Here is a 15,606-nt window from a genome sequence, read left to right on the forward strand (position 1 = left end):
TAACACCTGAATGACAACGCCCGTACGGGTTTCTAATGGGTTTAAGGACAACCCATTGTCCCTAAGGGGTTAAACATTGTTCTAAATGCTCATGAAGGTTGGGTGCTCAAATGGGAGGCAACCGCCGAATAATTGCTTTAACGTCTAAATTCTGGGCACCGATGGCCTCGAAACATACAGGCCGTAGATCCAGCTCTGCGTCACCCAATAGACAGTCATCCCCTGCTGGGTTTTCTGGTTATTATACACCTGTACGTGCGAAAAAAAAAAAAAAAAAAAAGGACGGGTCCTCAGAGGGGCCAAAAAGTTTGTTCAGGCTTCCAGCAAGGTGTGCCACCTGCACACCTGCTGCCCCTTGGATTCTTTCATTTCCAGCCAATGATGTTGCTCCTCTTCCCCGCTGCTGTTTTGACCTAATGAAATCCAGCCAATCATCTCCTTCCTCTTCATGCTCCGGCGATTGTATATCGAAATCATCAGGGTGACTTCCGTGAGCTGAAAGAGGGCAACTTGGAATATGAACGTTTCTTTGTAGACGGGGTTCGGCTGGCCCCGGCGGATAGACGTCTTACAGCGCGATATTTCTTGCCCAACGGGGCTCAAAAGAGAAAGCTTCCCATATGTATCTGTAACAAAAGGGTTAAAAACCACGAATTCAGCATCGGAATCCCAATGTTTTTGGCCAAAAAAGAAATATAATATTTTAATATAATCCCATTTTTTTTTTACTCCTGTTATTATATTTTATAGCTACATTGTTACGTCATTTAAAATGTATCCTTTGCACTAAATCAGGACCAGTCGTTCACAAAATAACATTTAATACTCTTATCCAAACTTAGATTGTAAGCTCTGTTGAGCGGAGCCGGTTGTACAGCGCCATGGACTATGACGGCGCTATAAACATCAATAAAATAAGTAATATCATGAGATTTTCTTTTCTTCAAAGCGCTGGTTTATGTCACATTGACCCTGCTTATAAATAATTTGGCCCTGGACGTTCGGAGGAACAGGAGGTACTCGGAGGATGAGGTTATCTTTGGGCAGTGAGGAACCATGAATGAAAAGAGCAGCGGAGAGATAAAGCCTCTTCCGATCGGCGGATCAGCTATCATTCCTACTGCCTCACAGGCGCACTGTTGAGTTGATCTTCCCTTTCTATTTCGGTTTCAGGGTGTCAGTTTGCACATTTTTTTCTTCGTCTGCTGAGAAGAATTTGTGAAGTTTTGACACCCGGGGTGTCAAAAAACACTTTCCCTCTCAGGATGACGCTGGGATCTGAATTTACCTTCGTAAGCGGCTCACGCTGGGAGATTGATTCTCGGCCGAAGGTCATTTGGAAGAATTTTAGAAAAAATCTCATTCAACTTAATGAAATCGCACTGTGTGTTAAATATTTAATTTAAATAAGATTTGTTTATGGAATTTATGTGAAAAAAAAGACCTTGGAGGTCTTAAGAGCTAATGCCATGCTATATGTCTAAATGTCAATCTAACAGAAGGTACTCTTGGAGCGGACAACCGGTTTGAGACGTAGTTCTGGAGAATGATATGCGGCCCATTTCATTTCTTATCATTTCTTTTCATTTCTTTTCATTGATGGAAGCTGAGTGTTTACTCACCGGGAGGTCTATTGATGGCCAGGTTCCGGAAGTGGCTGCCTTTGATCATCTCCACAGAGAGTCTGCCCGTCGTGGCGTTATATGACAATCCCACCAGTAACTCGGGCGTCCCGCCGTGAGACAGCGACTGGGAGGACGACGCGCTCTCACTGTGGGAGATTCCAGAAAAACTCGTTTGGGAATCCCCGCTCTGAAAGAAAGATGGAGAAGCAACGGATCCATAAGATTGTGTACTATATACAGTGATACCCCCCCCAGCGCTGTATACAGTAATATAACCCCCAGCGTTGTAAAAAGCTGATGCTTTATGGCAATGCTGATGAAGTCCGTTCTTCATTAGTCAGAGTGTCTCTCTGGGTGATTAAGACTGAGCCATTCTATTGTTCCCCACAGGCAGTATGATAAGGAGTCGGGGTGTTTAGTAGATCGGGGGTCAGATAACAGAGCCAGAATCATACAAACGGCTGATATGCGGCTGCCTGAAAACTTTATATTATGGGGCAAAAACTACAACTGTTTAAAAAAAATGAAAATAGTGTAATATTTTTGAAAAACTATTTTTAATCTGATACTAAACTAAACAAATTACTTGCCGATCCCACTTAAAGATAAACGTCAGACTTTTACGTCACCCCCACTTATTTCTCATCCTTACACAGAGGTTGCTTCTCGGCTCCAAGATCAGCGTCTTTTTTATGTCCTCATCCGGCTTCATGTTACTCAAGGCGAGTAATTTCTCTCCCATCATCCTCTCGCGGTTCATCTTGCGCACGGCGTACAAACGAAATCGCAGAGCGTTAGTGGTCAGCTCCTCGGCGTCCAGTCTATGGAATGTAATGGCCTCGTTAAAGACCGGTTCTGGCCCCCGTTGAATAGCCGTCTTGCCCCTCTGTTTCTTAGTAGGAAGCAGCACAACATGAACTTGCCACGTGTTCGCTCCGCTGCGGTCTTTGTCTGGAATTCCTTTGGCGTCAACAATTATTACAGACAGCTTTTGAGTCGAGGAGGAATATTGAAGGATGACATCAAGATCGCCACACTTTGAAATCGGCACGTGGGGGGTGAGGGCCGGGACGCTGGCGTCCACCTGGTCCTAAGGACAACAGAAAACAGATTATTTTACTTATTTTTTTTAATGGAGAAAGTGGATATTAACTAAAATCTGAGTTCATTTTAGATGACACTTACTGTCACGTATGTTACTGTTCATTAAAGTATTTCAACTCAGGGTTTAAGGCAAAAAATAACTTTTAAATTACTAAAATAATTCCACTTTTAATGTAAGCTAAAAGTTAGATTTTAATGGCCAAACCCCATCGTACTAAATCTTTGCCGATGGATTCGGATCTGAGCAGAAGACCCAACAAATTCGATTTTTATTAAAAAAAAATGTTTCGGGGGCAACGTCCATGTGCAATTACATAGTTTCATATCAAGAATCAGCCGTAAGTGTCTCCGTTGAAACCCTAGTGGAGAACGAAAGTAACTTTTTTTAGGTTGATGTTTCCAAAAAGTTATATTCTGGTATCCACATTGCTTAACGAGTGATAAGTTACAAGTTTAGGTGATCTACGGAGCTTTTCTCATGGAAACCCTCTGACGGAATCCAAGGGGCTGGGAAATCATCACTTTTTTTTTTGTTAAAAGCAACAATCATTTATATTTAATAGAAACATAGAATTTTGCTGGCAGATCACCCCGTCCTTCAACGTTAATTGATTTCACGTCTCCATACCCCGTTATGTAAATTACGTAAATATCCCCCACTCTCTATCTCTTCTGGGATTAAATGGATTAACTGTTCTAGATCAAGGACGTTCTACCGTACGCAAGGTTCCGTATCGCACAACATTTTATATTGACACCTCTACGCCTCTTCCTATTATCCAATATGATTATTCAGGACTTCCGCTGATTGGATTAAGTCAAGGCGCCAATTATATATTCAATGTCCACCATAGGAAAGTTTGGATGTTTTGTTTTTGTTTGTTTTTTGGGGGTTTTCTTGATATAACCGGCGTGACCAATTCTATGAAAAGGGAGAACAGGGCAATTCATTCTTGATTAAAACTAATTACCTGATAAGGGATCATCTCACTTGTTGTAAAGTGAGGCTCTATCCAAATGTGCTCTGTTAGGGAGAATATATCGCTGATGCAATGGTTTCCATGGAGACCGGTTATCTTTACAAAAACTAGACTAAATAGGATTATGTTATAATGATCGGAGGGCATGTTGTTCGGTAAACAGATACGGGGTGGAGGGTTCGTGCAATAAAAAAACAAAAAAAAAAAGATATTTGAATGAGAAAATCAACTTTTCCGAGAAATAAAAAGAATCGTGTTATTTATAGATAATTCAATTAAACTAAGTAAAGGATAATAAAAACAAAACAAAAAAATCTTAATTATGTATGAAGAGAGGGAAGTGATCACGAGTATGAATGGAAAAGATATTTTTCACTAAAAAAAATTTAATTCATTAAAGGTCCACTTCGACCCCCCCCCATGCGATATTGTGCATGGCTCGTCATTTTTTTTTTTTTTACGGTCACATGACGTAAAGCAGCCAAATGGAAATAAAACACTTATTTTGCTTTTTTTATGGGAGTAAACCTACCGTGTTAGATAGTTCAATTGATACTTTGTCAAAGTAGAACATTCTGATAGACAAGTGCAGATATAAATATATACAATATTGCACCCCCATAATATCCCACCTCGGGGCTCCATGCAGATGAGCTGTCTGTAGCATCGCGGTCTTCAAAACCGTGGTTGCTGAAAGCCGTCTCTGCTTCTTGGCTTCCATCGTTGACTCGGTGGGTAATGCTACAGAAGGACTCTGCCTCTTGTTTCGACCCACTGTGGGCTTCACCAACCTCCGATGTTGGTCCAGAGTGGAGGGAAATATGTCCATCTTCATTATACGATTGATAACTGAGCACATCCAAATCTAAATACAGTAAACCAAACATTTAATTTTGAGGAACCACATGGGAAGATGTTCTACATATTTAGACCACAGGAACCTTCAACATCCTATGCAGTAACTCAACATTAGGTTGATCAAAACGTTTTTATACCGGCCCTAAGGGACACCTTTCTCAGAAGACTTAAACACATGCTTAACTATCTTTGTAGCCAAACAGAGGTTATAATTATGGTATGCAAATAGGCATAGTTTAAATTATATCATTCTGCAGATTGATTATAATACCTATATAGCCATAGGGCTCATAGTCTTCACTCAATCTAGTTTGTTTGGTTTTGTAATTTTTTGGCATTATTAAGTTCACATATTTTGAGTGGCTGTTGGCTCTTTATATACTTAACTATACGGTTCTATTTATTTAGTATCAAAGAATAAAATGTATAAATTATATACGGGGGAACGCTCTGGGTTTGACTGGGTGAAGCTTTGGCTCTCCTGGGTCTCCGAGTCACTCTCTTCTTTTTCCCATTAGGGGAGAGGTGTGTAACCAGACTAACTCCTCCCATGTTCCGCCTACTCCCTGCCCACTTTCACCTGCTCCCCACCCAGTTTCCTCCTATTAAAGACTCTCTGGGACTAGTCCCTCCCCTACATACATTTAGCTCCACCCCTATGCAAAGCCACTCCCTGGGACGAGGGAAGAACTCCAGGTAGCCAATCCTAAGAAGTTCCCCGCTTATAAACATCGGCATTAATATATTAATATTAATGGTCGAAAGGTGCAGTAAATAACGGTAAAAAAAATGACAAAAACAAGAGCGGATGGTTGGAAATGTAAGAATAATTCAAGATGGAGATAAGTTAACAGCCAAAAAAAGAGTGAAAATGTTCAAAAAATTATAGAAAAATAAATGGAAAAATAAATAAATAAAATGATAATAATAATAATTTATCTTTTACTAATTTTCATGCTTCAAAAACATCCAAATGCTGCAGATTCATGACACGTGCCTTCACATGCTTGGTGAGATTTTTTTTTATGTATTTAATACCTTCGCATTCAGAGGCCTCTGTGCTCAGCTCTTCTTGGTTAGATAGCAAACGGTTGAATTTTTGCTTATTTTCTGAACCGGCTTGTGTGGCCTTTTCAGATACCATAGAACGGAAACTCTGGGAGCGAGACACAGATATCTGAAACTGTTTAAACACTTCTTCATCACTGTCTGAAGATGAGGTAAGCTCTTCATCCTCCCCAAAACTGTTCACTACGAAAAGATACAATACAGAGTCTTGACATTCTCTCCGGCCCGATAATAATAATAACCGCCATACAAGGAAAGCTTAAAGGGAATCTCCTACCATTTTTTATTACTAGTGAAATTTTTTACAGATTAAAAATACATTTTCGGAAATATTTTCTTTGTAGTTTTTGCCCCGTAATATAATGTTTTCAGGCAGCTGCATATTAGCCGTTTGTGTAAGAGTTCTTGCTCTGTTATCTAACCCCCAATCTACTAAACACCCCGACTCCTTATCCTACTGCCTGTGGGAAACAATAGAATGGCTCAGTCTCCATCACCCAGCCGGACTCTCTGACTAATGAAAGTCTATGGAGGAAGGGACTTCATTTGCATTGCCATAAAGCATCAGCTCAGTGTGGTGTTTCAGCAGGGAAAATCACCCAAAATATTACATGACTGAGAATGGTGGCCTCCAGGTCTGCAGATAATTACCCAGGGCTTTTCCTTTTAAATGAGTATTTCAAATATTTAACCTTTCAGCGTCTCCTTTTTATATTGTTTCGCATGTCATGTGACACTGGTTACACGTACGCACAGCGGACATCAATTCCTAATTTTGTTTAGTATTTCACACTGACCTTAACTTTTACATCATTAAAAAAAATAACCCATACTGCAATTTTCTGTCCAAGACCAAACCTTCTTCTTCTCTCCTTGAATACATTTTGACATTCGCTAAATTCAACGCTTATGGGGGAGGGGGGGATAAAACAATGGAATAATGATCTATTTTTAAAGTACCAACCTTCAGGGAGATTCCCCCGAAAAGATGGGCTGCGACGGCCCTGTATAATGTGTATCTTATATAAGAGGATTCAATAAATCTCACAAACTGACCTAGAATGTACTATTTAATAATTAAATATGATGTGGATGGTTGCTCACTCATGATAGGAGTTGTAGTCTCATATGCTCGCAGAACTGTCCCAAGAGCTGACCTTCGGCGTACCTTATTATCCTATTATGCACTTTTCCAGCAGAAAACCTCTCAATAAACCTAAAAGAGTGATTAGATACATTGTGCGTTCTCCCCTCTCCCATTCCAGCCATTATGTTCTCTACAAATGACGGTTTTCAGACTGAATACAAGCCTCTTCATCCTCTGAGAGGCTGCTTCCATAATAACCCTTAAAACACACAGGGCGCTCCTCAGAAAAGGCATTTTATGTCCTTGAAGGAAAACAGGGCACTTCACAAAAAGCGTCTCTAAAAATGGCACAATACAAAATATATGTGAAGTACTTCTGTCTGACCAGTGCAATCACGCTCTACAGTCCTCCTAAAAGCCACGTAATTAGCAGACATGGAAGACGTGGACGCAAATATAAAAAAAAAAACCCAATTTAATCGAAATGTCGCGTTGAGAAACACAATACTCCAAATTCTATTTTGTTGCTTAATTCCAGGCTTCTAGATCGCTGATAGATAGGGTATACATGACATTGTCTTCTTTATTCTGAGGGTCTTTTCAAAAAGTTACGGAACCTTCTGGGATCGGTGTTCTTCAAGATAAGAAACCTTAGGTAGGTCAAATTAAACATAAAGTGAGATTAGGGTACGATAAGGAATGGCTTCCTTGCATTTATCTTAAGGATACAAATCGTTCCTCCTTGTGATGAGATGAGCAATCTAAGGATTGCCAAGGTCCTAGAACATGGAATGAGTTCTAGAACTGTTTCGCCAACAAGGATAGACACCAACATTGGCCATGGTGGACATTTACTGGCCTCTGTGGTGGACAATTGAATGATGTTCCATGGACCTTCACGATGACACTGGTGGCCTTGTACGGACACTTTGTCTAAACAGACCTTTAACAAGAATTATTTAAATACACATAAAAAGTCTGAAAGTAACCTTTTTTAACTATTACTTTCAATATTTTAGAAAGAGAAGAAAGAAGTAAGACACCCAACCAGTTTCACCAACGAAAACCATTAGAAACTGGAAAAACGAAAGACTTCCCAGAAGTTGTTTTTTTATCGTCGTCTACGGTTGACCTAATAAATGAATCTTTGCCCAAAATCAATAAACGTATGAAAAAAGGTGTTTTTTCCCCCCCGAGGGACTTAGATCTGTCTTGTAATCACCGGAGACTAAATGAGGTGCGTCTATTTTCTCCCGTTAGATTACCATTGGCAACCGTGTCCAAAATTGTTTCCATGGAAACAGAAAGCATTCAGCATGTCTCTCTCTCTTTGTGCCAATTTATCTCATAAGCTACAATTGTAAATAAAAGGAAAAATAGAACAGAAAAAAAGCGGGGTAGGTATTTGGTCATTATGTTCTCCAAAGATGCGAGAATCGGGGGAAAAAATGGATTTATTATCACAAAAGAGGCAAACAATCTATAATAAGAAGAACAATGTATGAGGCTAATTGTGTCTAACAATGATTATTGAAGATTAATAATAAGTGTCAGCTCCTCTGACATTGTCTCTGGAGAAAGCAAACACAATACATGAATCCACGAGTTGTGAGTCGACGGCTCGTACGGACTACAGAAACAGAAATCCCAATGAAATCTGACGTGCGGGATTCTTATCTTTTAAACCCATCTAAGAACGGGAAATCAAGTAAATTACTTTGGAAAAGGAAGCAACAGATCTGAGAGAACCATCACGTTTAATATCAAAAGATCTTGAACCCCGACAGTAATGGGAAATGCCAAGAACCCTGAATGCGGGTTTCCGACGAATGCACATAATGGAAGGCCACAACTTCCAAGGCTAGAAGGTGGTGTTGATAAACACAGTCATCATGTATTGCCCATAGGCATACCTGGGAACTTTCTAAATGACCCTGAGACTATTTAAATATAAACCCGTTAACAGCCCATGGTGAAGATTCTATGTAGTTACTCGCCAGATGTGTTACCCAAATGGTTCTAATACCAGTCGTCATGGAAACGACTATCGGCCATAATATACTGGGAGCAAAAGCACCTGGGTGTAGAACAGGAAGGAGTCGGCTCCAGACTGTGCAACCCTGAGAATCTACCCCTTGGCCCTGAGATTGGGGCAAAACCCCTCAGACTCAGGGCCAAGCTCCCAGTATTTAAGTCCTGGCCGTGGCACCTCTTGTTTTTTAAGGTGTAGGCTTCTAGTGTTTCATAATATGCTCAGTTACCCCTAGTTTATATTATTTTATCTGTTTCTCTGGAATATAGTCAGCCATGCCAGTCACACTTTTCGCACTATTTACGAGTTGACAAATTATTACATGTTGGCAGGAACCAACAGGATGATCTGAATACTTTTTACACGGTCTGGGTCAACTCAAGTCTTCGAGGGCTGCAAACAAGCCGACATTTTTGGCTGCCCCAGCGTGGGTACAGGAATCTCAATTAACGTTTAATGAAATTACTTTTTTTTCAGGCAAGGTTACCAGAAGGATGCCTGAAGTTGAAAACCACTGGTCTACCTATTTATTTGGCCCGATCTTCCCTTTCTCTGCTCTTATGTGAGATCAACGGGACAATGCGTTTCTGTATTTACGGGCATTATTATGTTGCTCTATTTTAAAGTGTTTTGAATCTGCAGCATAAAGACATCGTTGAAATAATGACTTTGTGATTTCTGTGGTCTTGACCGTAAATAAAAGACTTCAAAGTGGTCCAGCTCTGTACGCACTGCAAGAGAAGTTACAGATGGAAAGAAAGGATTTGGGACGCACCACACCAACATACAACCTACCTGGTCAACGTTTCTTACCATTAGCAGTCCCTGTAATGCTAAGGGTCGAACTATCCATTTCTCTCAAAAGGCTGTCTATCTGATTGTTGACGTATGCTTCATCTTCTGGAATGGAAGAAAGGCTGTCCAAGAGGCTGCTGTCCTCGTGCACACCAACACTTAGTTTCGACAAAACAGCTCTTTCAGGCATACTTGCACGGGACTCGGTTGATTTAGTGTCATCTTGAGGCACGTCCTTACTCGATTCTTCGAGTTCAGGCAACTCCTCGTCTTCACGGGAAGCGTCAAGACTTTCAGACACGTATAAGGCTTCTTCAGAAGAATCGTCGACGCTGTCCTCATCGTTGCTGTCATAGTCATCGTTGTATTCTGAGTCTTCGTCGTTGTCTCCGCTTGAGGAAGTTTTATTTAAGTTTGTTATAGAACCGGATATGGAGCCTCCTGCAAGGTGGACAGCTTCACACATACGAGATATCCACGATGAAACGGGCTGGAAGAAGTTCTGGGAGGCCATGTCCAACACCATGACCAGAAGAATCTGGCGATTGAGCACCCGGCAGGTTTTCAGTTGTGACAGAAAGCTTTTAGTCCGTGAGCTATAGAATAAGCATTATTAAAGTTAAAGTGTTTTCAATCTCCGATTGAATGATAGGTTCTTCTATAACCTAAAACCTACCCAACTAGTAAACAGGTTTTTTTCCCACCGTAATCTATTTTAGGTTAGGGTTGAGTTTATCATGGGCGCTCCCCGGAATAAGCTTATGACGTATAGATGAAGATCTGAAACACAGGCTCATGCCAAAGACAGGAAGAGACACACGTGGAGATATTAAAGTCATCGACAGCTCCATCATACGTTTGAAGAAGACTGAAGACAGATGACGTAGAGAGGCGGAGAGCCAGGAAGGAACAGGATTCACAGAAGCCAAACATCGAGTGTTACAGAGAAACATAAAATTTGACAGCAGATAAGCCCCATTCGGCCCCCGTCTAGTCTGCCCGTTTCTCCTGCTGTAAAGACTCAAACCTTAATCAGTCGTTGGTCTCGTCTTAGATTCAGGAGCCGTATGTCTATCCCATGCATGTTTAATACCCTCACTGTATTAGCCTCTACGACTTTGGATACGATCTACAGAACACATTAGCTCTTACATGTAAATGCCGCTTCCAGACATACAATGAAATTATCAAATGTTAATTAGTGTTGTGGTTGGGAGACAGAGCTTTAGCAAGACTTTGTGACCAATTTATATCAGGGGAGGTAAGGAGGGACATCGGGAGAGGTCAAACTAAACAGGGATACATGGGAGAGAAGCCGGGTGTCTTAATGAAACCATGACATTGATCTATAGGCTTTAATCAAGATACATCTTTCATCGTCACCATGGACAGAATTACAATCCAGGAGACACCAAACGCTAGTAGAAACTTTGCCCTTTTTACTGTCCAATGGAGTCATGTAGAGATGACGCCTTAGGTTGCCCCATGTGTCTCCTGGGAAATTCTCGTTGCTCTATACGCCATTATTGTCTTAATGAGGTTGGAGGGTGCGTGGGTTGGGATGTACTGTAGGCACTTGGTATTAACCTACCCTTTCATTATGTGACTATGTTCCAGGGATACTAAGTACCATCCTAAACTCTACGGCAGCACATATCCCCTACTGTAACAGGCAACGTTAAACGTGTTCGCTTAAAATAAGTAGTAAATGCTGGTCTTAAAATAAGAACTGTAATTAGAGGATTATATTCCGTGATTGCAGATTATGGGGGAAGTTTTAAGTGACGCACATCGGTGCAACATTAACAAGAGCAAAAGAAAACAAACTCAGCGGTGCTATAACTTGGATGATCGGACCCCCTACTCGAATTGGGGATGATTACAGAGACGTTTTATGGGCCGACCTGCAATAAAATGTTCTGATAGTGGAAGGGCCACAGCGTCACTATAGGTATAAGAATATAAATATTTTACAAAAATAGCACAATTTGATTAATCACGTGTAATTTACATCTCTAAATATGAAATAAGTCTCTATCATGCTTATCTCCCATTGGCTGCGTGGTGTTCCAATTTAGAACCCTGGAACATGTGGTCTTCCAAATGCATATTAGACCCAACTTTGTTGGCACTGCCAACGTGGCCAATAATGATCAATAATGCCTAATTAGTTCTATTAATATCTTTTTTAAAGGTAAACTTTGCACTACTGCTGCCCCTGCACGCTTTCTGCTTTAATCGTCTGAAATTATGCAAAGAATTATAGTTAAAAATGGAAACATTGCAATTTTCTAAATATATTTACATTAGAAATGTTATATTATTTCATTTGAGATTGATTTGTTTATCACAAACAAAAAAAAAACACCCAGCAACACAACATTTTCACAAATAGGAGATTAAAGGGGAACATACACAGTTTGGCATTTTTAAATTTTAATACAATAGGGTGAAAAGAACTTTCTTTAACATATAATGTTTAGAAAGTTAAAAAGTTTTTCTACTTTTGTAAATTTTGGTTACTCTAGATAAATTGCAGATTTAATTCTATAACCTCGCCCTATCTCATTGGATGAAGATGGGCATATTTAAATTAAACATTTAGCAAAAAATATAAAAAAAGGTTTCTTTATGAAAAGTATTATGAAAGAGTTCAGCTATTAGATCTTTAGAAGGTAGCCACAGAGTCAGCCATTGGATGCCCGCAATCTATAGAACCCAATCTATACCGTCAAACAACTGTATAATCAGAAAACACATTCTATGGGAAAGCAAAGGTTTTCTGTTACTTTTCTTATTGTCATTTATTACACTCAACAAACGTATTAATCCTTAAATGTATGCGGGAGGGTGGACATTGGGGGGTTGTTGCTGTCTTCTGGAACAACAAATACTTTTTATTTTTATCCTCGTAAATTGATTATAATTTAAGGATTTACCAAGGCCTTGGAGAACTCCGGATTTTTCTTTAGGATGCTTAATTTTCCCTCGTCGGTCCAAACACGGAAGGTCACTGACTCTTTCGAAACACAACTTTTTATTGATGAAGAGGAACAGGATCACTAGGAGGACAACGAAGACTCCGGCTGCAGAGAGAAAGCCGATTGCCTCTGGGGTTACTAGAAAGAGGAAAAAAAATATTTATTGTATTAATCAGTATATCCACAAATGTCTATTCAGCATACATATGGTTAATGTAAGCCATAACTACAGTCTCGGGTTCATTCTACAATTTTTAACCCTTTATACAGCATTTAAATATTAGATCCGCCCTTCGGATATTATTAATAAAAGGTATCACTCTATTTTGTTATAAAAGTTGTAACACAAAAGAACTTGGTCCTCTCCAATGCACCCCTAATAGCTTAGCAGGGTCTTCAAACATTTCAAAATAGTGTTTTAATAAAAAAAAAAAACCCCCACAATATTTCTCCTTAAAATTGAACAGATACGGTACTGGTCGAATGAGATTTGCACAAAAATGCAATAAACAAACGGTGAAATAAGCAGGACAGTTTGCGTCAGCGTCTCGCACGCGCTCGGAGGATGGAAGTCGAGTCACGCGGGAATATTTGTTTTCCTGGATTCTTGGCACCTGACTGCGCAGCTGTTAATTTGCAGGCACACTTTTAGACACCGCTCTGTCGGATGACAATTTACGTAGAGTGCATTATTTTTATCCTTTTGGTGCCTCGTGCTGGCAGATTTTAAACTAAACTGGAGCCGAGCCCAGCAAAGTCCCCAATACTAATGAATCGAGCACTAAAGATATAGAGCTTCATGGAGTAGAGTATCCAAAAAGCCACAATATTAAGAAATGTTAAGGAATAGGATGTGGTGGGAAGGTCCTAGACCTCTCATTCTGGGTCCATCTTCTGGATGGACATGGGTAATAAACTCTATATTACAGGACCATCAAAGAAGATTTGGTCATTGGAAGGGTTGCAGTGGAATCCTACTGATTTCTGCTTCCAATATGTCACCTTATGAGAGGAGAAGGGTAGAGAAAAGAAAGGGAAAGGGAAAGGAAAAGAAAAGTGAGTAGAAAGGAAAGAAACATATAAGGAAAAGGAATGAATGGGAAGAGAAGAGAGAAAAGTTGAGAAGGTAAGGGAAACTGGAAAAAGAAAAGAGAATTCAAGCAAAAGGGGGACGGAAAGAGAGAGAAGAGATGAGAAGGAACTGGGAAAGGAAAAGGGGAAAGAGAAAATGTTTGGGAAAAGTCAAGAGACAGAAAGGGAAATGGGAAGAGAAGAGTAGGGAAGCAAAAGGAAAAGGAGAAGAAATAAAAGAAGGGAAGGCAAAAGTGAAGGAAAGGAAAATAAATTAACGGGAATGGAAGGGTGGAGAGGGGAAGGCATAGAGAGTGAACTAACAACCGTGTAGCTAATCCAAGACGCTTTATAGGGCTTATTCTGCATTACCTTACTAGTATTACCTCTAAAGTAAGCAAACAGGCATGGAAAGCGTTAAAACAGGGCTTCTTAGAACAACCCGGTGCCAAAACCCTCGCAGGGCCTTAGCGTACCTCCATGTGATCCTGCCAACACCGAGCACAGAACTGTCATCAAAACAGATGCTCCAGATAAGATGAGCGTTTGGGAAGGTGTCGGGTCATCGTGCCATCCGCGAGTCCTTCTATATCACTCCGAGGACAAATAACGCCTAATCCGAGTCTATTCTTCATTCAATGTCAATGTTTGGTCTGAAGTGACAAAATATTGTGCTCGGTTACCTTAATTAATGGCGCTTGATTGCATTTGTACCATAAGCCTTTATTTTATCCCTTAGGTTCTCTAGCACTCACTTATTATCTGATAGCAATTATTTTCCATGAAGACGCGGAAAGATTCTGGTGCGTAGGCAGCCAAACCTCGCAGCTCGGTATTAATGGAAGTGATTACCCCGTGGCTTGTTAGAGCATTTCCACCCACTCGCATACCCACACACAGTGTTACATTGTATCCCTTTCTTTAACTGACATGTCGAGCAGTGAAGCATGATGGTCCATCTGTAGCAAGCAGTAGGTCTGGCAATTATCAGATATCGCGATAGAGACGGCAGAAACCAACAAGCTGGTCTTGTCGTTTTTTTTGTCTCTTTTTACTTATCAATCCTTTAGAAGAGCTTTATGCACATCCCAAGCTCTGGAAGACTGTTCCAGGTGTCTACTACACTTTCTGCGATGTTTCCTCCACCCTCGAACTTCAGAGAAGCCCTATACTCACTTCGGCGTAAACATAAAAACATAAGGGGCCAGCCCTATAGCCACATATCAGTGGTGTATTCTGGCAAAGGGCAGCAGGTCCAGGGGGTTGGCAGACCCATTTTCCCCACAATATGGAACCAAACTGCCTATCGGTCAATCAGGCTCCCTGTAGCGCCACGGCTTATTGGGCCACTTAAGATCTACCCAACCGGCCCATTAACACTTCTGCCTGGTGTCACGCGTCCTTAAGAAGTGAAGAACCGGGTTGTGATGGGGGTGGCTGGTGGCGCTGCCCTTGTTTAAGACTAGGGCAGTTGTGAAGATAAATACGCCACCGCTACGCCTCCTACGGCCTCTTCTCATGGATTAACCACGGCTCACCTATAAATCACTTACAATATCCCAAGAATCAGTAAACAATAATTTTGGGCATATTTGATTTCTTTTAATGAAAAACGAATATTTTTTAAAAAATTGTCCAACACCTCCAGGTCATAAATTGCAAAAGAGCACATTTTTTACAGGCTTCTCTGGAACAATGTGTCCTCGTTGACTTTCAACCATAGAATTTGAGGAGGGGAAATTCTTCAGTTTACAGTTTTACTGATTTACAGTAAAAGAATATTCAGATACTATTCTACATTCTATATTTTTCCTACTTTCCTTGAATAATTTTTTTATCCACTATAACAAAATCATATATTCTATATCACATCGGCAAGTTTATTTTTGTATCAACATGAAGTTGCAGTTGTGTTAAGAATTTAAAATGTAATTTAAAAATGATTTATTTGTTTAATTCATATGTAGGGTGGGTGTTAGGATAATTGAGTTTTATTTTAGGCTTC

At 40.3% G+C, this 15,606-nt stretch overlaps 1 protein-coding gene across 1 annotated transcript; it reads right to left on the bottom strand.

Moving 5' to 3' along the window:
• Window positions 1-312: 312 nt before the first annotated feature.
• Window positions 313-14,489, bottom strand: LOC149273577 (synaptotagmin-16-like). The gene is made up of 7 exons (XM_089506144.1): window positions 14,357-14,489; window positions 12,489-12,668; window positions 5,606-5,818; window positions 4,342-4,574; window positions 2,278-2,715; window positions 1,623-1,812; window positions 313-626 (listed from the first exon to the last, which is right to left on the bottom strand). Exons 1-7 carry the CDS (start codon window positions 14,487-14,489, stop codon window positions 313-315), a joined length of 1,701 nt encoding a protein of 566 aa, XP_089362270.1.
• Window positions 14,490-15,606: the final 1,117 nt, after the last annotated feature.

The sequence above is a fragment of the Sceloporus occidentalis genome, unplaced genomic scaffold, assembly GCF_023333645.1.
Source record: "Sceloporus occidentalis isolate IW3139 unplaced genomic scaffold, rSceOcc1.0.p SCAF_366, whole genome shotgun sequence".
In the NCBI taxonomy this organism is placed as follows: domain Eukaryota; kingdom Metazoa; phylum Chordata; class Lepidosauria; order Squamata; family Phrynosomatidae; genus Sceloporus; species Sceloporus occidentalis.

Coding starts and splice junctions, on each gene's coding strand:
- LOC149273577 (XM_089506144.1), bottom strand. CDS start 14,489: ATGCGAGTGGGTGGAAATGCTCTAACAAGCCACGGGGTAATCACTTCC. Junction 1,813..2,277: donor AGCCGAGAAGCAACCTCTGT/GTAAGGATGAGA, acceptor TCTTTCTTTCAG/AGCGGGGATTCCCAAACGAG. Junction 627..1,622: donor GGCCATCAATAGACCTCCCG/GTGAGTAAACAC, acceptor CTTTTGTTACAG/ATACATATGGGAAGCTTTCT.